This window comes from Ursus arctos, unplaced genomic scaffold (genome assembly GCF_023065955.2).
Source record: "Ursus arctos isolate Adak ecotype North America unplaced genomic scaffold, UrsArc2.0 scaffold_30, whole genome shotgun sequence".
Classification (NCBI taxonomy): Eukaryota; Metazoa; Chordata; class Mammalia; order Carnivora; family Ursidae; genus Ursus; species Ursus arctos.
This window is the reverse complement of record NW_026622986.1, coordinates 15,004,112-15,030,680: the sequence shown is the minus strand read 5'-3', so window position 1 is coordinate 15,030,680 and position 26,569 is coordinate 15,004,112. Positions and strand designations below refer to the sequence as shown.

At 46.3% G+C, this 26,569-nt stretch overlaps 1 protein-coding gene across 23 annotated transcripts in view; it reads left to right on the top strand.

The window, feature by feature from the left end:
* KIAA1217 (KIAA1217 ortholog) overlaps positions 1-26,569 on the top strand; it is a 455,000-nt gene that overhangs the window by 398,690 nt on the left and 29,741 nt on the right. For 12 of the 23 annotated variants that reach the window (XM_048219301.2, XM_048219294.2, XM_048219292.2 and 9 more), the window contains 3 exons: positions 9,229-9,333; positions 9,847-9,896; positions 16,198-16,364. In XM_048219301.2, coding sequence (XP_048075258.1) covers positions 9,229-9,333; positions 9,847-9,896; positions 16,198-16,364 — 322 coding nt within the window. The remainder of the gene's footprint in view (positions 1-9,228; positions 9,334-9,846; positions 9,897-16,197; positions 16,365-26,569) is intronic. The other 11 variants (XM_048219298.2, XM_057304658.1, XM_048219300.2 and 8 more) reach the window with 1 other exon arrangement.

Sequence of the window (26,569 nt, the reverse complement as noted above, 5' to 3'; positions counted from 1 at the left end):
ACAACAAAATGAACAGATGTCATTTGGAAAGACAGACTGACCTCTATCCCAAATTTGCTCTATTTTGGCCATTATGGTACCATACAGATGGCCCCTGGAGATGGTGTTCTGCCGGTCTCAGAAGTCAAATCCGTGCCAATAAATTGAATCATTACCTCATGCCCAGGAATATAACTTCATGGTTAAGTGGTATTTGCTTGTCATTCCTTAGGCTGCCGGATTCAGGCAAGAGCTGACTGGTAAGCATCATACTTAACCAGCTGACAAATTTATGAAGATCACTGTGCTCTTACACAAGGGATATTCTGTCAGAGATGCTGGTGGAATGAATGCCACGAGGTCTGTGTTACTTTAAGCAAAGCAATTTCTCAAAAGGGAAAGCCATCATCTGTCACTAATTAGATGAAATGAAAATGCACCCCTGTATCTCCTTTGAATATTCACGAGGGGCTGTCAATCAGATGCCTGTGTCTGAAACCAGAAACAGAGCCCGAGTCACCTAAATACTGTGCGATTCAGATAATCCCCTTTCCTTGCCTTCTTCAGAGAGAAGAGGAATAAATGAGTATGGGCAGGTTCTGCCTCCTTGAACTATGGCGAGAGCCGCTCAGTGTCGAGTCACTGTGGTTACCACCCGGCTCGAAGATGGGGCTCCTCTAAGTAGCCCAGTGGCCCAGTGGTCCTCATGATGTCCGGGCCCTGTGTTAGCCTCTCTTGTGACTGGTTGCCCTCCTGTCTGGTGGAGATCACGGAGACTTACCCTTGTCTTGAGTTTTTGGAGTTTATTTTTCATGAGTGAAGTGATTCCAAAATATCGCCAGGTCTAAGCATTCATTCAAACTTTCAAAAATTGCAGGTCTTCGAAAGTCTGTGTTGCCCACTCCATTCGTGTAGGGCCAGCTGCTATGACAATGAATACCTCCTCTCCCTCCCCGGCCATCTTCGGAGCTGACCGGGTCTTAGAGACCACTGTGCTAATCACTGACTTCGCAGGAGAAACCAAAGACTCCCCAAAGGCCCAGTGTCTGGAGCTACTCCAGCCAAATGATGTTTTCACCATCAAACTGTTTCAATGTTTTTTGTCTTTGTAATAAAAACAGTATGTCTCTAATTCCTCCAGTAAACAGAAATATCTAAGAAGACAAAATACAAAGAGACACGAGAGAGGCCAACTGTAGAAAACGTCTTCCTTCTTTCTCCTGAGTCGGTATCTTTTGAGTTCACGCTAAGGTTTTCCAGATCAAAAGCAGGTGGGAGTGAAGAGCTTATTTCCATACCTCCCTTAGGACCACTCAAGAGACCATCTCTCCATCACCTCCGACACCATCTCTTGTTGGAAGGGAAATGACAGGTCCCTGGTCAGGCAGCCGGAACATGAATGAACGGCTATTCGTACTGGTTTGTACCTGTACTGAATCCACGATGTCACTTCCAGAGCATGAGTATGAAACGTTACCCTCAGGGAAGAGAAAGAAAATGCAAAGTAGGTGATTTCACAAGCCAGGGTGTAGGCTCGTCCTGGGGAGTGACGGTTCTCGTCTCCCGGGAAATGAAGCGCCTCACCCCAGATGGTGAGTCACTATGTGAGGCAGGGAGCTCTCGATGTGGGGGTTTGCAGGTGAACTCGCTGCGTGTTGTTAGGAGAGCCCCTGCCTGGCTAAGCCGCCATGCCCTTCCCTGTAACAGGGCGATGGTAGGCTGACCTCTCGATGGTTCTGCAAAGCATAAGTGAACATGGGTATAAACTGGAAAGTGACCTGGAAAGTTCTATAAATAAGAGCAGTCATGGCTCCAATCTGTAGGGCCATTGGATCTGGCCGTTTGGATCTAAGAGACTACGTGTCCTCATGCTTGACTTGGGACTGGATTCTGATCGCAGCCCGAACAGCCTGCCCGGAAAGCAAGTTGTGAACTAGATTAAAGGCTACCTGGAGAACTCCCAGGCGCGTTTGCTGTGCTGGGCAGAATGCTGTTGGAAGGTCGGCCAGGAATGATCTTGCTCCTGGGAGCACGACGCTGGGTGTGGCTGAGCTTAGTGTGACCTGCTGGGCCTGCCACGCCTTTTTTTTTTTTTTTTTTTTCAAGATCATTAAACCAGAATGGAAGGAAAACCGTGGGGCCTAAATAAGTTCCCTCCAACCAGAAAATCTATAATTCTAGAATCCTAAATCTGGCCGCATTTCAGACATGGTGCTCTTGGAGTGTTGGGCATAAGAAAACTGGCACCTCTGTTTAACAAGGGGGGTTCGGCCTTCGAAGGCCCCGTTTCCTCTGCGTGCCAAAAGTTCATTCAGCCTTTTACGTAACCGGTCTTGAGCTCCTCGTTCCCTGGCTTCCTGTGTCTGAACGTGTTGGGCCTTCCCTACCTCCGGGACTTCGTACTTGCTCTTCCTCCGCCCCGTCCTTTCTTCTGCCCGCTGTCTGCCTGATGATTGGCTCCTTGCCAACGTCGAGGCTTTTACCCCAACAGCGTCAGCTCAGTGAGGCCTTTACTGGCCATCGACACGCACACACGCACACAAAATGGTATCATTAAATAGAATCGTGATTCTATATAAGAGCATACACATATATTTATACGCTTACATACGTGCGTTTCTCTACTTACTTAGTTTGTTGTGCCTTCCCCTCATCCCCCAGAACGTAAGCTCCATGACAGCAAGCCCTTCGCTTTAGTCACCCCTCCATCCCCAGCTCCTGGATCTGTGCCTGGCGCACCGTCAGTCCCAGAGCAACAGTTGGACGGATGAAGTCCAGGGAGGAAAGGAAGCCTTGTGTTCCACAGGCGATAATGTCCTTGCCCGTATGCTTTCTCCCTTGTCCTCATTTCCACGCCTCTGTGAGAGGACAGCCCGTGGGACGGGGTTGTTATCCTAGTTGGACGATTGAGGAACGGGGACTCGGAGACATTCATGATGTGGCATGGGAGTGCGGTTTTGTCCCTCCCTGAGGCCGGCTGCGGGTCAGCTCGAGCTCCGCGTGTCCAGAGAGGCTGTCTTGTCTCAGGTGTACGTCTCAGGCATGGCGGCTTCATTCATCCCTTACTTGGGTCGAAAGCCTTGGTGTCCTCTTGGTTGCTGTCTCTCACACGCCCCATTTGGACAACCAGAGAATGCTGTCCCTGCCTCCAGCCCTCGTTCTCGACCTCCCCACTGCCACAGTGGTGTCAGCTGCCAGCCCTCTTACCTGATCTGTGATGGTGGCCTCCTACCTGGTCTCCCTACCCTGTCCCTGCCCACCGGAGCCAGAGAACAAATCTAAATTAATTCCTGCTCGAGAATTGCTGCTTGCATTAAATGTTCTTCGTCTAATTCTGCCGCCCTTGCCCCAGGACTCCCCTTAGAGCGCTGTTCTCCTCTCTTCTCCTTCCCCTTCTCCCTCTGCTAAATCCTGTCCTTTTTTGGTTTCATTCACGTGTCTCCTTCTAGAAGGAGTTGCTCTTCCCCAGCTGACCCCTGCGTCTGTCGTCCAGGGGTGCCTGACCATTAGGAGCACACGCACCTCCTAGAGTCCAGCCAGCTGTGTCCGGCCGCCTCCCCCAAGCTGGGTCATCCAAAGCCTAGGGTCAGCAAGAAAGACCCATAGCATTTGCCCTCAGCGCCTGTCACAGTGCTCAGACAGAAGCGATTGCTGAAGTTGTTGGCAATCCAATGACACTCGAGTCCTTTCTGGTAAATGGCATCAGTTACAAGCTAATATGTGAAGAACTGTTTATTCCAAGGAACACAGCATTCTCTCTTCACATCTCATGATGAACTTTCATTTTCTCAGTGCCTCGGTGAATTTATGAAGAAAGAGTAGAAATAGCTTTTTCCCGTGGATGCTTATAAACGGCGCTCCATTTTTGCCTGTTTCTTTACAGGCGTCATTAGGTGTGCCTATCTTGGTGGCCATCAGTAAAATGCAGAACGTTCCAGTTGACCACCTTTGCTTTGGTCATAAGTTCTTTCTTCACTCAGGGAAAAGCTGGACTTGTCAGATCTAGGCAGTAAAACCATACTGAGTAAGAACTGAAGGTCAGAGTACGTCTGTGAAGAAGAGTCGAGGGTCTTGTAATGGCCAACTTTTGAAAGGGTTACCTGAGTGGACGTTGAAGCTGTAAGAGATAATGAATTGGAATGTAACCGAGGGGAGGCCGGCTTCCCATGCTGCAGTCCTCCAAGGACGTGGGAATATCTGAGATGCTGGTAGGGCATTTACGGGTGAGGAAGTCAGAATTCAGAAGCATGGCAGATGTTGAGCGGTCAGACAGAACGATGGACCGAAGCGCTGATAGGATACATAGAATATGCCCAGTCTTTCTTCTCCATGAGCAGAAGTGGGGGGAGAGATAGCAGCCTTCAAGGTCAGTGTTATCAATGATATTTCTTTGTGACCCTCTGTATCCAGTTTTTGTCTAAGGACTGAGAACACAAGAAAAAGTGCCAGACATGGTTGCATGCAGTGGTAGGGGGACGACCTTAATGTGTAAAAAATATGGCAGCCGCATCACAGTTACTGCCAATGCCATCAGTGTCTCCTCAATAAATCTAGACGTTTCAATGAAAAGTGAAATTGATGCGGAGTTTTCTAAGGAACGTTCTTAGTTACACAGTTCTTTCACCAATAGGTTAACACCGGGCAGAAATAGAAAGTTGGTTGCTCAGAGTCCTATTTGAGGCTTTACCACAAATTCAGATCCTTTGAATTCCAGTGTTCTGTTGAACTCTTCTGAAAACAGTGACTTTAATTACTTTGGGTTTTGGGTTTTTTTTCCCGCCCTCATACCAGAGAATCAGGGCATGAGCAAACAAGGGCATGGCCTAGCTTTAAGCCGGTTCGCTATTTAATTCTGGAAAATGCCTTTGGCACTGCCAAGACTAAAGGGTTTTAGTTCACTTAGATTTTCTCCCAGAAACAAACCAAAAAAAAAAAAAAAAAAAGTGACTCCGAGAAAGGAATGATGACACTTTATTCACTGCCGTGTCCACAGCAGCTTATTCTGTGCCTAGCACGTGGTTAAGTGTTTTAAAACATTTGCTGATGACTTACTTGTTGGCTGTTGATGACTTTCTGGGGAGAGAGGGATGACAGGGAATGAGCAGGAGCCAGACAGAAAAAATAATCACAACATATCAGAACTGGAAATGAATTGATGGGCCCCCTGGGAAGCACTCCCAGAAGGCCAGCCCCCCGTAACCGTTGTCGTTACTGACTACCCTGTGCCAGTGGGTTTCAGCGTTGGTAGCTGGTTCGGAAGGCGAATGCCCCCCACTGGGGCTAGGCTTCACATCAGCTCAGCTCGGCTGACGGGTTTCCCTCAGCTCCCTGACACTACTTCTGGATATTTAAAAACATATCCTTAGGGATTCATTCTAGGATTCCAAGTCTCCTAGTTGTTACGGCACGGACTTGTTTTTTAATAGCCATTAATTTACTTAGATAAACAATGATAAGGACTTAATTCAGGTTTAATGTGGCCTCGGTCAGCACAGAGACGAGTCCCTGGTCAAAAAAGTGCTGAAGGTAAAAAATTGAATCCAAACGTTGGATAGATGGAGTTACTGGCTAACCCTATGCCCCCAAATGCAGACGCTTTCCTCCCCTGCACCCTGAAGACAGAGCAGACCACGCACAGCCTGGGCCTTGGCTTATTGCAGGCGGCCGCCGGCTTGCAAGGAAAGCTGGTTGTAGCAGAGGGAAGTCAAATACTGGGATCAGCACTTTCCCTGGATTGGACTTGAATTTTTTATTGATATTATGCTTGGGCCCCAGGAAGATACGTTCAGCCAGGCTGACTTATGGCACTAAATGACTAGTTAACCATACATACTAATCACATAAATATGGTTTATGGAATGATACAAAATGGTTTATGAAATCACTTTTAAACCATCCTTTCAACAGTAATTACACCAGTTCTGAAATACCTTACGCCAAGCAGTATTGGCAAGAATTGGCTGAAGCATCTTTAATATTCTGATGGTTATCGTACATAGTTGCCACTGCAGTAAAATGACAGGGTCGTATTTAATTTCTCGTCTTCCGCTGCATTTCTCTTTTTTCCTTTTCACATTAAAACATACTTCATAACATCTCATCATGGGAGAAGGCTGCGTAAGTTTCCAGTTGCTGTAATTTAGTTAAACCATAAAATTGTTTCCAGATTACCAACCATGAAATGGAAAGACAATCTTATTTATGAATTTATAAATCAGATAATCTCCCTCAAATGAATCCTGAAACCAGAAACATTCTGATGATTAAATAGGAGGGGAAAAGTTTTCTAATTACCATGTGTCAGAAGAACTGTATTTCTGTAAAGTGGTTTTGGCCGAGGCAGGGGCACACGCGTGTACGATCGCGTGCCTTGGTCACGTGCAGGCCCCGCTGTTTCCTGGACAACGGGAGAGAGTTGCCCCTCCCTCGGCATCAGGCTCAAGTGTTCTGAACTCTCAAGGCTCTGACAGATGTTGTCTCCTTCCTGGTGGCCCCACCAGTGACACAGGCCTGAGGAGGCCACGCAGGGAGGGTTCACAACCATCCTTAGAGAGAGAAAGGGAGAACCAAGTATGTGTGTGTAGGACTGAGTGTAGGGCTTTCCTCCAGAGCATCCAGATTCTTAACCCAGGCAGTGATTATGTCAACATCATGTCTGATGAGGAAGGAAGAGTAGAGTGAGATTTGGGTGTTGTCTTTCTCTGCATCCTAAAACTGTTGTCCGGGGAAACCCAGTGAGAAGCCAAGTACCCACCGAGCCGAGGAAAAAGCCAAAGGCATGTGCGAAGCCTTATGGACGCCCGTGTGGAGAGGATCCATGGTGATGAGTCCATTGAAGAGCAGTGTTCTGATCCTGGAATGATTACGTGCTTTGCTTGGTTTTTAATGTTGCTGCCCTCCTTTGTTAAACCGGGTAATGAGAGCTGTTGACCAGAGAGAGATCAGAAAAAGCACTAATGGAGCCCTGATCAGGATTGCACCTAGAGCCAGTGTTGGAATCCGTTCTGCCGTTTCCTCCTGTTGGATTCTCATTTCTTCTCTGTAGTCGTAGACTTACCTAGTTCTCAACATGGCTGTCGTCTTTGTCTGGTTAGGTTGTCACTGTGCCTTCCTGTCCCACACTCTAGCTTCACAGACTCCTTTAAGCCGTTTCCTAACCAAAGTTGCCTAGACTCTAAAAATGTCATGCCACTTAAGAGAGGGAAGGAGGGAGGAAGGAAGGAAGGAAGGGAGGGAGGGAGGAAAGGAAGGAATGGAGGAATCCTCAGCATTTGCTAGGATTGAATAAGGGCAGTGTACTAGTACCATCTCAAGGAGCTCTGAATGCCCCTCCACTCAGGGTCATGGGCTTGACTCCAGCATTACCATGGGAAGAATGGGGGCCCTGGACAACTTTCTTCTGGTGCTCAGCACATCTGCTGGGCATCATTCATTTCCCAAGAGCCCATTTGTCTACGTCTGTGTCTTCCACATGGCAAGCAGCATGATCAACCGCCACCATCTTTTCTTTGCCACTTGGGTCTGATAAATTTGGGATTTCCGTTGGATGTTTACTAACCTTATTTCTTGATTGGAATTTCTTACTAAGTTCTCTGTTTGGCACATGCACTGTCTTATGGCAGAGAGGAGACCAAAAGCACAGGTAAGACTCAAAATCGCTCTGCAGCTCAGAAGTTTAGCCTTCACTACTCTGCCTGGAAACAACTGGAAGGTCACTCCATGGAATTTCCACTTGATTTCTTCTCCCCACACCAGTAGATCAAAGAGATCATACTATTAGCGCTTCAGCTGGGTGTTTTTTTCCTTACTGTGTTCACAACCAGTAACTATTCAAACTGCATGACTTACATCCAGGAAACTCAGGATCATGTCAGAACCATCCATTTAAAACTAAAGAAAACGCATGGAATTGTGAAGTCAGAAACTCATAATTGTACAATTAAGCTCAGTGTTCATATGGCACTGAGGGTTATACTCCCAAAGCAAAACGTGAGGCCAAAAGTTTGTGTGCGACGGAATTACCCTTGAGAAGTTTGAGATACGGATACATCACCTCTCAATTAGTCTAACTTCACCAGGTGTTTTTTTTCTAGTGAAAGAACAGACCACCATGATTTTTTCCATTGGGTACCAGATAAAGAAGTTGGCTTGTGTGTAAAAGCCACGATGTCTGAATATACTGTCTGTAGGACAGGAATCACCATGGCTAACATTACCAGGGACCGGTGGGGTGGAGGCCTGCGGTGAAGAGTGGGGTCCCTTCTCCGTGACACCTGCTGAGGGGATACGTTGGCCGGTGAGGTACCCCCGCTGTTCACACTGTTCTCCGCGCTCTCCCTTGTCTTGTTTTAAACCACCACGTAAGCGTAATTGAAATCACATGCAGTGACGTCCGTGCTGCCCACTCATCCTGAGTCAGCAGAGGTCACTTTGTTGTGATGGTGTTTTTATCACGTGGTAAAAATAACAGTCATAGTCCTGCGAAACTGCCATTGTCCGGGGCATGGAAATGTGAGCCTATTTCAGACGCCAAACTAATTGTGCTGTAGCCTCAGCGAGCCCTGAACAGAGACACGCAGTAGCTGTGCACGGTACCTAATTCGGGGAAGTTTTCACTCGTGTCTGGAGATGGTCAGGTTGTCAGGGATATCCGTCTTCCTCCTGGCTCCTGTGAAAGCCCCCAGGTTAAGGTTCCTACGACATCAGATTGAGTATCCCCTTCGCCCAAGTCAGACAGTGATTCCAATCCTATTTTTCCTTCAGAACATCCATTTGCATGACTCCACACTCGGCAGGCATCTCCATTATTGACACCGAAACCAGGCGGCAGGCAGCCTTCCCGCTGACGAGGACAGCTTGGAAGTCTGTGTCACCGGGCCACACCGGCCTGGGACAAAATTGTGACAACAAGGGCAGAAAGTCACAAAAACACTCCGGGCAAACGGGAGTCCTTTCAGAAGGAGGCCCTTTTCCATTTTCCAGGAGGCTGATGCTCGCTCCTTCTGTCTGGTGTTTTTTTTTTTTTTTTTTTTTTTTTCAGTGAGATCATTGGGTTAATATTAAACTCTGATCATCGAATCTTGAACCCAGCAGGGATTTGTAGGCTGTTCACGTTCCCTGAGCCAGGATGCGGTGAACTTTGACAGCTTACTTCGGTGGCACATTTTATAACCCTCAGGTGATCATTCACCTAGACAAACCAGTCTGAAAGTCAATATAGCTTTAACAAACAATTCTCTTGTCTTACAGAGAGAGGATGCAAGCCATGGAGAAACAGATTGCCAGTTTAACTGGCCTTGTTCAGTCTGCGCTTTTTAAAGGGCCCATTACAAGTAATAGCAAAGATGCGTCTAGGTAAAAAGAAGAACGCAAACCAATGAAAAATAATTCAATCTGTTTCTCTTTAATCATTACGACAATCCATTCATTCAAATCCGTTTTTCTTGTAATCATTTCAAGGCTGAAAATATTCCCATCTCTATGAATCATGGTTTGTTTGTTTGTTTTTCCTTCTGGTAATTCTTGGTCGAAGATAACACTTTGGCCCAAGAAGGGTAAATGGGCTTCCCAGTGCATGTGGCTTCACGGACCGCTGCGCCGTGCCTGTGAGCGCCATCCACACGTCTCCACGTCCGCCCCATCTGAGAGGCATGAGCGCTGCTCGGCTACCTTTCCACCCGCAGTGGCAGATACACACCTGGGAAGCCTCTTCCATCCCGGCCAATAGTGACGCTGATGCTAAAATACCCTCATTGCTTGATACCATCACTAGCTGCTGCTAATTGCTTAGAATAGTGAATGAAAGGGGCAAAAAAAAAAAAGGCATTTTGGAAAGTGTCTAGCTGACTCTCTTTTTCTTTTGTTCAGCGAGAAAATGATGAAAACCACAGCCAATAAGAGCCACACCGATGGTGCAGGTAAGTGTTCTTCGGAGCCTCCGCGGGCTGCCTTTGATTCGCTTTGGCCGGTTTCGGGGCATTTAACGTGCTCGAAGTCGCCGAGTTGGTGTGATTTCAGAGGCTTTCTGGATAAGGCCCCTGCCCTCCCCCCCGCAACACCACCACACCTTCCGTGCTTAATGCTGAAATTCCAGATTAGTCATTAATTAATTTGGAGGGGGCGAGGGTGTGGCCTAAGCCCTTTGGCCCTCTCCATTCAGTCTTTATTCATTCATTCACTCTTCTTTCGTTTATTCGCATATGTGGCCCTGCGTCCAACAAATATATATGTGCCTGGCGCTGGACAAGGCCAGGGGCGTCATTCAGATAGGGCTGCCTCCCTAGAATTCCTAAGCCTGTGGGGAAAACACATACAGAACAAGTAATTATATGTGGTAAGAAGGAGTGCAGGGTGAATGTTCAACCAACAGATCTAGCCTAGACCGAGACATTGCCCCGAGAAAGTGACCCAGGTGAGCCCCGAAGGATGAACGGGACTACTTAGGTGAGTGAAGGGGGAGGGGAAGAGTCACAGGGTGTGTGTGGGAGGGGAGGTCTAAGGAATTTAGATATTATTCTAAGTGCAAAGTGAAGCTATTGGAAGGTTCTATAGTGAGGAAGGACCTCAGCCCAGCTAAAGAATGGGAATAAACCAGAAGGGAGCCAGGGGTCAAGGTGGGAAGTATGCTCAGACCAGGGCCAGCTTTTTAAATGCCAGCATTCCCCCCCAGAAGCAGCCCCAATTATATTCCCAGTGGAGTTCACCAATATCCAAGTATATTTGATGTCCATCTTACACGGCAGGCTCAAGGCAGGCTTCCTGTCAAGAATATGAGCTCTTCCCTTGTGCTGGATTAGAAATAGAAGTCATTACCAGGGACATGTTCAGCTACTGAATTACACAGGAAGCATGCGGCCAGTTGGGTGAAACCCCTAATTTGGGGAAGCCACAGCGTGTTACACAGCATGGTAGAATGGACAGATCTTGGGGCTGCCGCTGAGACCTCTGTTAGACCTGGTTCCGCCCTAGCTAAGCTCAGGCAGTTCGGCTGTGAAGCTGGAGGGCTGGGCGTCCAGCGCTTCCAATCCTCATGGGATTTGTTGATTTACTTAGAAATCAATCAGTGACCTTGGCTGCAGCCAGAAAATTATTTCGCGGAAATTGCTAAACTTGGCTTCAGACCAGTTGCCAGTTTGTTTGGGAGATGTTTATTCACGTATTTACTTTCTCATCTGTTATGAACGTAAGGGGGTAAAAGGAATTTATTGAACTCGTAGGAACAGAGAGTGGAAAGGTGGTCAGCAGGGGCTGCAGGGTGGGGGAAATAGGGAGGTGTTGGTCAAAAGTGTCAACTTCCAATTAGAAAATGCACAAGTTCTGGGGGATCTGATATTAGCACAGCATTCTGATTATAGAGAACACTTCTCAACTATATACTTGGAAGTTGCCAAGAGAGTAGATCTTAAATGTTCTCACCACAAAAAGGAAATGGCAATTATGGCACATACGATGGGTGTGTTAGCTAACACTATGGTAGTAATCTTATTGTAATATATCATCAAATCAACACATTGTACATCTTAAAGTTACACAGTGTTCTATGTCATTTACGCATCAACGAAGCTCGCGAGAAAAGGGTGCCCGGTAGACACTACAACCTTTCGTGCCTCTGGATTCTGTTCTAGGAATGCTAAGGACTCGATACCATAGTTCTAACCGAGATGCACACGCTCTTTTACATTCTCCTTTTATTCCTTTTCACTTTGGGTGACATCATCATCATCACCGCAGGAACCATTTCATGAGCGTCTCCTGCATGCCGGGCACTGTTCTGGGTGCTTTTCATGCCGGAACTCATTAACTCCTGATGCATCTTCCCTAGATGGATACAGTTGTTATTCCTATGTTCCAGGTGAGAAGACTAAACACATGTCCGCATATACGACACACACCCACATGGTCCACCCCCCACCTGTCATTTTACCTCATTCTTTTGTGTTAAGGTGCCTGGTCTCTTTAAAGATACGTAGGCTGTTTTATTTCTTTGTTGTGAAAAATTCTGTAATTGTCTCTTTTGGTGCAAGGGGAAAGGAGCAGGTGCGATATCCTTGGGATGTAGTTCCCAGAGTGGAATCACTAAGTCCAGAGGGATGAACTTGAGTGGCATGGGCAACATGCTGCCGGTTTTCTCCTCCGCAAGGGCCGAGCCGGCTCGTGATGCCACCGGCAACTGCACGTGCATCGTTCCCCGCGTCCCTGCTGAGTTTGGTCTCTCTTGTTCTCGTGTGTCACGGCTAGACATGGTCCGCGGGGCTTTCGTTGCCATAGCAGCCCTCTACGGTGCGCAAAATGTATTAATTCTTCCAGAATCCTAGGAAGTAAGCTACAAGACTGAAAGTGATATCTCCCTCCTGTAGACAAGCCCCCGGAATTACAGAGAAATCCAGGAGCTCTTTTGGCCAAGGGTAAATAAAAAAGGGGAAACCAGATTTCCTGTTACTTCAGGAATATTGGGTTTATGGTGGATATAAGAGAACAAAAGAAACCTCCCACTTCGAAGACATGCCATGTGTCTTACATTGTATAGTAAGTCATTTCGCACACATAATCCTGTAAGGAAGATGTGAGCCACGCAGCTAGTAGGCGTCTCGGCCAGTCCCGCCAGTTCCCGAGCCTGTGTTCTTTCTCTCATGACACGATCATTAAATTCACATCAAATTTGCATTAATAAGATTCATCTTACAATGTACTTGACCTAAGGCAGATCTGGGAGGAGGAAGGGGGAAGGGCGACCTGCACAGAAAGGAGTGAGGTTGTGCAGACTAGTCTGGGCATGCTGGGAGCAGAACGCGAGCGCCTCCCGTGTGGGTGTGGAGAGCACATCCCAGGTCCTGCGCTTCTCAACTCATTTCACGCTCAGGGTTCCCACCCACCGAATTCAGCTCCATCCTTAGATTTCAGGACCCCTGCCTCTAGACCTCAGCCCCGTGCTGCCAGCCTCAGCTTTTCCACTTGCTGACACTCCCAGGCGAGGAGGGGAGGCTGGCGGAGGCTCCTCCGGCCCCCTCTGCTCAGGGAAATCCTAATCACAGTTACCTGCACTGGCCAGGTTCTCTGTGCGCCACTGGGATGAGCAGTGTACAGGTGTTAGTTCCATTGGCCTACACAATAGCCCATTGACCCACTTTACAGATAAGGAAACTGAGAAAGAGGTCACGTTACCCACCCAAGGTCACACAACTAAGAAATGGAAACTGAGAATAATAGTTTCCAGGATTCTCATTTAAATAATTGAGTGGATAAGAGTGCCACTGGCTAAAATTAGGCCTCCAGAGACAGAAAGAGGGTTAGGGAAGAGGAAGAGAAATAATGACTTTGACCTGCTTGTAGAGGAGCCCTGGATCAATGTCAAGGTCTTGGTTTGTGCATCTGAGGAGACCTGGATGCTGGAGACCACGATGTGGGAGACGTTTGCAGGTGGTCGTAGTAGAAGTGACCTCCCTAGAAAATGTGTCCGGTGAGAGGAGAAGCTGCCCAGGAAAACACACCAGGATTTAAAGGATGGGCTGAGGATGAAATGAGAAAAGACAAGTGTCCAAGATGGAGCAGCAGAGAGGTAAAAAGAAAGAGAATAGGAGAGTTTAAAATTGAGAAAGAAGGGAATGAGGGACAAAGCCCGGCGTCACACCAAGGAGATGATGTCATGTCAGCCCAGCACCTGTTGGGGTGACAACTGACCGCTGGCCGTCTTATAAAGAGCCAGCCAAGGAATGATGGAGTTAGGAGCTCCATGTAGTAGGTTAGATGGTGAAGAAATTCGACAAATGAGTGTAGATTCCATAAAGAAATTTGGTGGCAAAAGACACTTTGAAAAACCGGTGATCAGCAATCAGCTATAACGGATGGTGTGTGGACTCAGGCCTCCCCTCCGCGCAGGACGTCGGCGACGTGTTCTGCTGCCCTCAAAGTGCTAAGAAGAGGGGATGTAGAAGGACTGTGCCTTCCTTTGGCTGAAGAGTCGCAGAACAGTTCTTAATACCCAATGGGAGGTAGCCAGCGAGCCCTTTGTCATTTTCATTGGAGAAACACCTCAGTGGTATCGTTTGTGGTCACCTGATGTTGTGTGTGTCAGTGCGTGCGTGCGTGCATGTGTGTTAGTGTGCATGTCCGCGTGTGTCTCTGCCTGTGGGTATGGAGTGACGCTAAAGTGGCCTGACTGATTCTAAAAGGAAAACTTCCAGTTCATTGTGATCGCCCTCAGAATACTTGATCTCGAAGGCGCTTGTTAATTTGGACACACTGCTGGTCCTGGAAATGTTACTGGGTGTTCTCTTACCGAAGACTTTCACAGTTGGAGAATATTCTTTGGGACCATTGCAGAGATGGCAAATCTTGCTCTTCTGGGGGTGATTTCGATTTGAGGGGAAACAGCCAAACGGTCAGAGCCGTGCCCCGTGGTGAGAGGAGTGGGCAGTTAGCTCCTACGAATAACCAACAGCTCTTTGCCCTCCTGGGTTCTCTTTGGAAATCCTTAAAATGCTTTCGGTCCTGTTCTCCTGACTTCCCCAAGGGGGCCGTGAGAGCGCTGGGAAGCTGGTTCTCGGGGGGTGAGGAACTTGGTGTACCATCAGTTCTCATCGACGTTGCTGGGAGCCAGCAAGAGGACAGCTGTGAGCACTGCCTGGGTCACGGGCATGCCATCTAGCCCCTGGCGGCAGCTCCACTGAGGCTGGCCGGCCTGTGTGCAGGGCACGATTCCCCTGGGTGCCGAGCCCGGATGGAAAGAGAGGCCACTGTGTGTCTCCGGTTCAGAGTATGCAAAGCAGCAGCAGGGCTCGGTCCTGGAAGCCTGCCCACCCTCTTGCCAGCCTTCCACTTTGTCCTTTACAGATAAGAGAGCGAACCAGAAGAGGGTGTGTGTGCGTGTGTGTGTGTGTGTGTGTGTGTGTGTGTAATGTAAATTCAGAGTACCCTGGAGGCCTCTTCCAGAGAACTCCATTGTCCTATAAAGACAATGGCACTTCCTTTTGATTCCTATACCTTGCTGATCCTGTAAGTGCTACTTGGGATCCTTCTGGAGGCCTTTTCTGACGTGAACTTGGTCAAATCAGGCCCTTCCCAGATGGACTTACGAAATCCATGAAGTTGGACCCAAGGAGCACAAGTCTATGGCAGCTAGAAGACTGGTTAGGGAGAGTTTCTTTCTGCTGTGTTTTTTGATTCTTCCCCTAGAGAATTTTTGAACCATGCCTGATTCTCTCACTAAAGGAGATGTGAGCAGAAGTCCTGCTTGTTTTGGTCTGAAAACCCGAAGGGATTCATGAGAGTGCCCCGTTCTGACTCCTTTCCCCTTGGTGACTGTCTGTGCCCAGAACGAAGTGCACGTTCTCGGCATACATCCGCCTGCGGGAAGTAGTCGTGTGAGCACCCTGGGGTAGGTCCCAGAATTTAAAAAATTATTTTTCTATTGTAAAATTACAGATACTCACTGTGTAGATTTAAAAATGCAAAAAGCAGGGGCGCCTGGGTGGCACAGCGGTTAAGCGTCTGCCTTCGTCTCAGGGCGTGATCCTGGCGTTCTGGGATCGAGCCCCACGTCAGGCTCCTCCGCTATGAGCCTGCTTCTTCCTCTCCCACTCCCCCTGCTTGTGTTCCCTCTCTCGCTGGCTGTCTCTATCTCTGTCTAATAAATAAATAAAATCTTTAAAAAAAATGCAAAAAGCAGTAATATAAACATATATAAAACTCGGGACGCTTGAGTGGCTCAGTCAGTGGGGCGACCAACTCTTGATCTCAGTTCAGGTCTCGATCTCATGGTCATGAGTTCAAGCCCTGTAATGGGCTCCATTACATATATATATATATATATATATATTTTTTTTTTTTTTTTACGGTAACTCATGGAATACAACCAGCTAGAAAGAATAACACTTTGTTATATACACATCTGATCTTTTCTCTGTGCAAACTTGTATAGTTAAAGAAGATAGACAGACAGACAGAAGCTGGCTTCCTCAATGCGGCATCATGCTGTACGTACTGCTCTGTGATCTGCCTCCTACAACGTGACATTTACAGACTGCATACTATGACCTTGCGTGAATGTCCATAATTTAAACCCATTTCTTTTTTTCTTTTATATTTTTGCCATTTAGAGGACCAACATAATTAAAAAAATTTTTTTCGTACTGGAGGAGTTACCAGTAATCTGTATTGGGATGGGACTCGGAGCTTAGACTTTCTGGGACACTGAGGTTCTTGGCTACTCTTTTCTCCTAGGAGCGCTCCATGTTGCTGGAGGCAAGACCCTCGGCGCCCTGGAGTCCTCGGGGCCGCCCAGCCAGCCCCTGCCCGCCTGCACCTCGGCTATGCACGCGAGCCTGCTCGACATGAGGCGGAGTGTGGCCGAACTCAGGCTCCAGCTCCAGCAGATGCGACAGCTCCAGGTACCCACTGAGTTCCATGTGGACGATGTCCTCTGTCTTAGTTCCCCAGAGTCGGCTTTCTCCTCCCTATTCACCTCCTCTGACATCCCTAGCCTCTCAGCACCTTCCAGGGACTCTCTCTACGCTTTGTTCCTAAGGGCAAACTGAAGGCCTACAGAGGAGCCCCACGAAGGCATGGTTTCCTCTCTCACACATGTAGCATTGGTCTAGAGCCTTCCACCTCAACTCGAGTCCATCTGTAACCACTTCTTGACGCTAGGCATGCTTTTACACATGAAAAAAAACATTAAACTAGAAAGAGAGGAGCCTGTGGAGTGTTCTAATAGCCGGTTAGGACTTCCTGCTTACAGTGTTTCGGCCCCTTGCTCCTCCTCGGTGCGTACGCGCAAAGGTGAGACCGGCAGCTACGTTGTTTTTGCAAGGAACTATGGTGTATTCAGAAATATGAGTTTAGACTAGAAGATGAATTCATAAGGAAAAGAAGCCATCGTGGAAGATTTGTTGAGAAACACAATCTGCATTTTATTTGGAGTGTGTGTTCCGTACTATTTTCCTTACCTTTTTCCATTGTTCAGGAATATATGAACTGCGTGGGAATAGAAAGGGCAGGAAAATGACCCTTTGTGTCACCAGTCTTGGTGCATCCGTCCCATCAGTCTGATGAAGCAGAAAAGTGTATTGCATGGTTCTGGGTAGAAGGAGCTGGGGCTGTGCATTTCTTTATGAGATCGCTTTATGAGATGTGTCCCGCATCAGCCTCGTGCCCCCCACCTTCGTGGCAGGTTGACCATCGAGGATGTAGTGTGGGGCTTAGGCTGCACCTGGGCATCTTCTCTGACTTCAGGAAGCTCAGCGTCTAACCAGCGTGGCCGCCTCAGCTCCCTCAGCGCAGCTGCTAAGAGAGGCGCAGCGGAGAAAGGGCTTCCTGCCACAGCTTTGCTCTCCCTTTGCTCACTCATGGCCTGAGCCCTACATTTTTCACCACCTAATTAAAGCTAAGATGGTGATTTCCTCTTGCCCTCTACAGACCAGAGAACAAACAGAAAGGCAGCAGTTTGAGGGCGCTGCCCTGGGCCCCAACCACGGATTGTAAGAGCCATCAGAACAGACTACACTGCTCAGGGCTCAGGTCCCCAAAGGCTCCTGTCTCCCAGGCCACGTCCCAGCGACTTTAAACATCCCACGCAAAGCCATTTCAGCGCTCTTCTGAATCCCGTCATCTGTGACATTCTGCATCCCTCACATTTATTTCTCGCTCTGCAGTTCCAAAGACACTCTGCAGGGAAGGGAAGCCTACAGGTCGGGCTGAGGGTCTGTGCCCGGGTGACAAAGTCCAATGGCCACAGTGTCCAGGCAGTAACTTAACAAGTGAAGGGGGGACAGTGGCAAGTTGGCCCTTCTTAAGGACAGTCGCCGCTCGGCTCCAGCCAGTTTGCCGCCCGACAGAATTAGAGCCCAGGGTTTTTCTGGAAACAGAGGTTTTACATGAAATTTTTGTATGCATTCTAAAAAATGTTGGAAAGTAATTAAAAACCAATGATTTAGTACCCTGCAGGTCAAACGACAAATGTGGACCCCGGAATGGGTCTGCCAGGTCCCACCTTCTTCCCTGGGATTTTTGGAGGGTAAGCCCGTTCTCACGCCGCTCCTGCCCATTAGTGCCACCTGCTGGCCGTTTGGAGATTATTGCTCCTCCCTGGACCCTCGCAAGAAAAAGAACTCCTAAATCTCGGGTGTGCTTTCCAAAGTGAGCAGGTGTTGGTATGGGGGGAGGAGATGGAATTGCTTTAGCATAAGTACCAGGCTTCCTCTGAAGTTTGGCACATCCGATATGTGGCCGTAGCATCACCCTGGCCTTGTTTGGTTTTCTGGCGGGCAAGGGGTGGGGGTCCCCACAACCCGCCACTTTGGGCGAACCTTGAACGGCAGTGGCTCGGTTTCGGAATCATCGCTGTTCAAACAGTGCGACTCTTCGGTCAAGGTCTGGGAATGCTACCTTAACCACACAGCTTCCTTTACTGCCCCAGGATTGCTCGGCCTCTCTGGCTCTGGGAGTATAAAGAGCAGAGCCGACGTGCTCGTGGGCTTTGAAGTTCGTGCAGTTCTAAAGAGCAGAGGCCTAGGGAGGTAAAGCTTAAACACTTTGTTTCCCAAACCATGGCTGTTGTTTCTACCTAAGTCTTTGTATTTCCTGTGCCCCCGTCAGCTTTCCTGCCTGGCAAGCCTCTGTCTTTTCAGTCAGGGGAGTCTGTCTATTTAAGACAAAAACAGTTTAGAATAATTAAGCCATCTCGGCACCAATTCTCCTTCTGCATATGTGTTATACACCGAAAAAGAGGTGCAACCCCAAAGTGATTCTAAGTCCAATAATGGAACTATCATTAGAGATACGTGGAACTCCGTAGAAGAGTCCCCAAAGAACAAAACTTGAATTAGAAATTCAAATGTTCTTTGAACTGTGTTATAAAATAGTGAAACTGAATGAAATCTTCTGTGCTTGGCAGCCGGCTTCGGTAATTAGATAATTAAATCACTGAGAAATCCTAGACTGTAGAGCATATCCTATTTGAGCATTTTATTTTCAGAATTGATGGATTATTCTCAGGAATAGAAATTTGTTGAGGACACAGTGGGATGGGTAGTTTAAATAGGGCAAAAAGAATGTCAAGGGAGGCAAAAGGAGCCTAAACAGAAGCTGAAGAAGACCACTGAAACTGTCTTCATGTAATTCCCTGCTCTCCTATTTCACACGAATTATTGGTCTAAGAGAGTGGTTCTCAATCCTGGCTACCTATTAGAATCACCTGAGGCCTTTGACAAAAATATAGGTACCCAAGTACCATCGCCAGAGTCTGACTTCACTGATGTGAACCAGAGGCCAGGCACTGGTGATTCTAGAATGTTCTAGGGTAAGAACTATTGCTTGTGGGTCTTATGAATGCTCAGTCCTTTGAGATGCCTCTTAGAAATATTGAGATCTCAGCTGTCAAGGGTGGAGCAGAAACAGATGGGGTACCCACCACCCTGTAAGCGTGAAAGACACACTTGATGACATCAAAACCCTGACTTGAAATGATGCACCCCATTCCCAGTGGCTAATAGAGTGTGTTCTCTACTTAGTTGTACTAGGTGCAAGAGCCGTATGGAACTTCCGTGTTGTCATGTGCCCAAGGTAATAGTTGGGTCAGCACTTAGCCGGCAACAATGGACAAGGGACAGGTGAAGGTCTTGTACCTGACAGTTGTTTCCTTCAAAAGGTGATTATCTTTATCCATTACCTTTTCTGGTATAATCTAGAAAAAGCTTACTTTTCCTAAATGATGAGCTACATCTTTTTTTCCAAAATGCCACAGTACCTGGATTTTCCCAAAGCAGTCCCATATCCACTGAAGTGATTGCAGTTCTTTCCCTCTCTGTGGGCTGAGGGGAGAGAGAAGCTTCCAGAAGACGTGGTACAAGTTCTACAAGGGCCAGATGAGATTTGGCCTAAAGAGAGAATAGATATATCCTGCTTCTCTAATTTCCAGTTTCCCCCCACCTGTGGTTTGTATTTCCTTATTCTGCCTCCTGATAGATTAAAAAAAAAAAAAAAAGTGGGGTTATTCTGAACTTAGCATTCCATTTTTACGACTACTGCAAATTTACTGTGCTTTCCTAAGAGAGGAAGGAGGTAAAATACCAACATAAGAAAGAAACATAGCAGTACACAGAAACCTTGTGTTTGAAATGATATAATTCAATACGGTTATCTTAAGGTGTCTTTTTAAATCAGATAGTGCCTCATAGAAATGTGCCAGCGTCTCATTTATCTTGGGACGTCCAAAAAAAAAGGATCATGGGACTGTGTATCCCTGAGGAAAACATGCTAGAGTTTGGCCTATGCTGAGCAGATCTGTTTTTCCCTACTGAGCAGCAATAATTAATGGAACTAGGTTAGTGCCATACAATGCACCAAGCTCTAGATAGACCTTCACACAGAGGCTAAGATGGGGAGTCATCTCCCAGATAACACGTGGTGGTGACCAGCATCTTAGACATTGTTCCCTACAGCCCAGGCAACTTAACCAGGTAGTCAGGAGTCATCCTGGGGTCTGGCTATTATCCTGAAACTTCCTGATCTATGGTACAGCTACTGTTCAGTGTCACTGCTGGACAGAAAATCAGTCCTATCGTATGACACTGTTGCTAGACTGATAGTCTTAGGTTTTACCTAAGAAATCAGGATTTAGTATGTGCAGTACGTGTCCATTTTGAGGTGGAGTGGAATTAGTTTTAGGTAGCTTCCTAGTCTCTGGATGTTGATATTTAATGGCCAAGAACATTATTTCTGAGTCTTTTCATAAATTACAATAAATTTATGTTTCCAGAATGAAGGGGTAACTATAACTGTACTTACCTGCCCACTGTTGACAACTAGAAAACTGAAACATACAAAAATATATATGAAACGACTATTTTCAGGCATTGGATAACAGACAACACAGGATTGTAATCTTTGGAAGAATAGAAGCAAAGGAAGTGAAACCTACACTTGACTCAACTTTCTGCCTGGGGGCATTTTCAGATCATGACGTAGAAAGGCATGACCGAGCAGAGCACTGACAGCCTAACTGAGAAGACAGATCAAACTTTAGAGACCTGAAGCAGCTAGAATTTGTGGAGTAGAATACCAAATAAGAGGAAGCTCTGCAAAGAAAAGACTATATAAATCTGTGGTCTGTCGTTGAATAATAAGCCAAGCATGTACCATGAGAAAGACCACCAAGCCAGGCAAAAACAGAGTGGGAGGCTCTACACTAAAAAGTCCCCAGAGCTCACACAGGGCTGGGTAATGTTCATATTTTGACAAGCAAGAGTCAAGAGGTTTCACTGGTCACCTGGGGCATTCAATAGAGATCAGAGAAGAACCATGTTCCAGTCTTGGGATTAAACGAGTCCCAGGGTAAAGACTACCGTAGATTCACCCTAACAAAGCTTAAAACCAAGCCCCTAAAGACCAAAAAGCCACAAGTAACTGAACCATCTGCGAGAGCAACTCCATCTATAAAGGAAAACAAAATCCAGAACGGTCTGCCCAGCACTCAATCAAAAATTACTAGACATGTGATCCATAACCTTAAGAAAAATCGGTTGATGGAAAGCAACCACTAAATGGCAGGGAGACAAGAACAGCAGCAAGGACTTTAAAGCAGCTATAATAATTATGCTCAAGGATTTAAAGAAAAACATGAACACAATGAGACAAGAAAAGGAAAGACTAAAAAAAATCTAAGTGTAACTTTCAAGGGCTGAAAAATACAATATCTGAATGGACTTAATAGAAGATTTATTACTGTCAAAACAAAATAGTAATTTGAAAACATAGCAATAGAAACTGTTCAAACTGAAGTATAAAGAAAAAAGACTGAAGAAAATGAATCGAAACTTAGTGGTTTGTGGAACAATATTAAGTGATCCAGGGAAAAGAAAAACATTAGAAGAAATTGTGGCTGGAATTTTTCTAAATGTGATGAAAGCTATAAATCCACAGACCAAAAAAGTTGAACAAACTCCCGGGGGGTGGGGGGGGGGAGCAGGGAATTAATAGAAAAGTCTTAAAGGCAGCTAGAGACCAGGGGTTAGGGGTGGGGGGAAGACACCTTACTTACAGGGAAATATAAATAAGAATTAACACCCACTTCTCCTGAAAGACAAAAGTTAAGTCTGGAAACAATGGAATGACACCTTTACGGTATTGAAAGGAAAAACAAAAAAAAAAAACAAAACAAAAAAACTCCTTCAGGAAATAGAGGACACTTACCAACGGATTTTATGAATGCAGCATTACCCTAAGAGCAAAACCAGTCAGGTATTATAAGAAAAGAAAACATAGACCAGTATCCCTCATGAAAATATATGTAACAAATCCTTACTAAAATATTAGCAATTGAATCCAGCAATATATAAAAAGGGTAATATATTGTCCTGGTTTTATTCCAGGTATGTAAGATTGTTTTAATATGAGAAAAAAAAAAGAGTCAATGTATTTAAGCCTATAAATGGAATAAAGGGGAAAAATCTTATTTCAATAAATACAGAAAACGACAAAATTCAGTGCCGATGATAAAAACATTGAGCACTCTAGTAGAACACTTCCTTAACCTGACAAAGGATGTCTGAAAACCTGCAGAAAACATAGCTAATGGTGAGACACTACACACATTCCCCATAAAATCAGAAACAAGAGCAAGGAAGGCTGCTCTCACTTCTGTTGAATATTGTACTGAAGATCCTCGCCAGTGCAATAAGGCTTGAAAAAGAAAGAAAAGGCATACCCGTAGGGCAGTAAAATTGGCTTTACTCACAAATGACCTGATTGTGTGTGTATAGAATCAAAAAGACTACAAAAATTGCTGCCAGAAATAAGTGAATTAAAGCAAGAGCATCAGAATCAAGTCGATGTATACACACACATCAAAATGTTGGTATGTACACCATAAGTCAATGCAGCTGATCTAGCCACACAATGCAGTACTACGCTGCATTAGCATAAAGGGACTACGAAAACACTCGACAGTACACTGGCTCTCAAAAACTAGATACTGAAGGGAAGAAGCCGCACCCAAAAGATTACGTATTGTGTCATTTCATGTATATGTCCGTGGAGAATAAGAGGAACTAATCTTTAGGGACAGAAAACAGATCGGTGGTTTGCTGGGGCCGGGGCTTGGGGAGATTGGTTGCAAAGGAGCATGAATGCGTTTTCTAGGGTGATGAAAAAAAGTGTGGTCTGTCTTCTTAGCGGCGGTTACATTGATATATACATTTGTCAAAATTCACTGACGTGCACACTTATAATGGATATATTTTATTGTTTGTAAACTGTGATAGAGGAGTTTTTAAGTTAATTGACGTGTAGGTATCATTTCTTTTTTTTTTTTTTTAAAGATTTTATTTGTTTATTCGACAGAGATAGAGACAGCCAGCAAGAGAGGGAACACAAGCAGGGGGAGTGGGAGAGGAAGAAGCAGGCTCATAGCGGAAGAGCCTGATGTGGGGCTCGATCCCATAATGCCGGGATCACGCCCTGAGCCGAAGGCAGACGCTTAACCACTGTGCCACCCAGGCGCCCTGTAGGTATCATTTCTAAACAAAAATACGTGTAATGATACGAGCTGCTAATGACTAATTTATTTGAAGCATTTAGAGAGAGGTGTGGGTCTACATCTTGCCGTCAGCTTGGCACTTCCCACACTGCTGGGATGAACAGGGGCATCCTGTGTCCTGGGGCCAGTGGCCGGAACACCAGGCAGGAGGGTGGGGGACTAGAGGAAAATAGGAGGAGAATCTGGGCACATGCTTATTCCTTCATGATTAACTCATCATTGCCTGGGTGCCGGCACTGTGCTATGGAAAATTCCCTCTCTATTCCCTCCAGCCGGCTCCGGTGAGCCCCTCTTTCTGGAAGGGGGATCATATAACCTGGAACTCCAGGCAAACCTCCTCTTCAAGTGAAATAATTTGAATGCAACCTGCCATGTTACCAGTTCAATAACTTGAATGTTACGTACAGTTGTGTTCTTCTGCTATGTCTGTAGGCTTCTGAGTAATGTTCAATTGAAATTCATGTATACAGCCAATATGTGTTTGGTGCCTACTGTGTGCCAGAAACTGGGCTTGTGGCTGGGAATAAAACAGACATGTCCCTACCTTGTTAGAGGAGCACTTGGGGTGCTTGAAAAATTACTGGGTTGGATTCAAAACACTCGATTTTCACCCTGATTCTGCCCTTAATTACTGAGTGACCCTGCACAAGTTACGTAACCTCTCAGGGCTTTACTTTTCCCATCTTCCAAATTTTGATTTTAAGAATCTTAAGTATTCCAGTAACAATGTCCAGCGTGATAGTTAATACCCACTGCTAATGGGACCATAACTTTTTTGGAGCTTGTCTGTGAGACTTGGCGGGAGGGTTCGGGGCAGAGGGCTGTGTACAGAGCTCGTGGCATGGTGACATCATCTCTCCATTCGAGAGTCCTTTTCGTAGGCATAATGCTTAGCCTTGGTGGCATATCAGAATCATCTGAGAAGTTGAAAGAATGCCCCACGCCCAGGCTGCACAGTAGACCAGTTAAATCAGAATCTCTAGGGGGGTAGGACCCAGGTGTTCATCACTTTTCAACACACTTAATCATCTACTGATTTATCCCTTGCATATCTGTGACCCCTCATCTCCTCACCCCTTCGAAGGAAATAGCTCCGTGGGATTTGACACGTGGCATTGAATTTAAGTGTGCCGTTTGGTAGCGGGCCGTGTTGCTGTGTGTCTTCAACAACCAGTACTGTCATGAGAGCTGAGCCCAAGGCATATCTGAGCCTATGGGTCAGCCCATATATCTACCACCTAGGAAGGAATATCAGATTCTCCTTTGTTCATTATTATCAACATTACTGCCTAATTCATGCATTTATCAGTATTTATCCAGTACCTGCTGTGAGTGGCCCTGTGTCCTGGAGACTCTGTGGAGAGCAAAAATTACAACATGGAAGGAATTGCAGGTGCAAAGTCCCTGTGGCAGAAAGGAGCCGACAGGTTTGTGTGGTTAGAGCAGGGATTGCCAGCTGCCTGTAGTGCGAGGAGACTGGTGATAGGGGAAAGGGCCAGACTTCCCTGTGCCTCGTGGGCAGAGCTGGAGCTGCAGAGAGCAAGGGAGGGACTCGCCACCTTCCATGCATGGTGACCTTCAGCAATATACTGGCTGTTTTTAAGACCACAATAAACCGACATTATTAGCAAAAGCAATGAGGGCATAATTATGAGTCATTCAGAGGAAGTAACCCAAGGGTGGGCACATTTTATTTGGTTCCCTCCCAGACAAAACTGCAGGCCCCACCCCCGCGGCCAGGTTTGTGCCAGACGCTGTGATAAACACTTTATTCCCCCACTCACTCTCCATTACCGGCCTATGAGATATGAACGACGATTGCCCCTTCTAATGGACAGACACAGAGAGATTGATAAGCTGCCCACAGTCACATGGCTACTAAGTGGTAAAACTAGGAACTGAACGCAGGCAATCCCTTTCTGGATGGCCGGTTGATCAGTAGAGCTGGTGCTGGGACAGGATGGGGCTCTGCTTGTTGCTCGTGTTGAAATGTCTTATCTTTATTCGGCAAAACTGGACGGCATGATGAAGTGCTGAACTGAGGGTAACATGGTCAGATGGCATTTGCGCACATAATGGACAACTGATGAAGATGTCCCTCCCAGGATGCGATATACAGTAGTTGTCCTCCAGTCCGTGAAACCAGAACACAAAAATAGACGAACCAATAGCAGCTAATGGAAATTTCAGGGAAGCTTTAGGTAGAATATAATAGGTATGACGTAACTGTGGTCTTTGAGGCTGACTGAATACATTCACTTGATGGATATGCTGTCCGAAAACTGTCCTGCCCCAGAGAAATCCTTAATACAGGACTTAGAAACAGGACTCAAGTTATGACTAAATTCTTATGAAACCAGATGCAAACCGCACATCGTATACTCTCTGGGGTAAGAAACGAGAGTGCTCTGGAAACTATATGGAAAATTCTATGGATATTGTGGTATTATGCATGCAGGCAGCCTACATAAAATCCAGGGCAAAATAGTAAATTGCCAAGAGGCTTGAGCTCATCTGGAATCACTATCAAGGCAACCATCAACATCAAGTACTATGCTTTAGTGGTCTATGATTGCATGATGTTTGGTACGTGGACCCGTATAAACAAGAGGGACACGGATTCTCTCTTAACTGATACACTGAAATAGGCCAGAGCCAAATCTACATTTGTTGGGTACTTATTCTGTATCAAGCAGTATCTCCTTTAATCCTCAGACTAGCTCTGCTAAGGGAAGTGAGTCCTCATCCTTAAAGATAAGGAAATGGAGACCAAGTCAGTCTAAGTAACATGCCAAAGTCTCATAGTAGCCAGGATTGGGGGTTTGATCCAAGGTGGACCCACAAAAGGCCCTGAAGAGCCCAAAGCAATCTTGAGAAAGAGCAAGGCAAGAGGCATCCCACTCCCTTGATTTCAAAGTATAGTGCAAAGCTATAATAATCCACATAGTATGGTATTGGGATAAATGCAGACACACAGATCAATGGAACAGAATACAGAGCCCAGAAAAATGGTCCCACGCAAATATGGTCAATGAATTTATGATAAAGGAGCCAAGACTA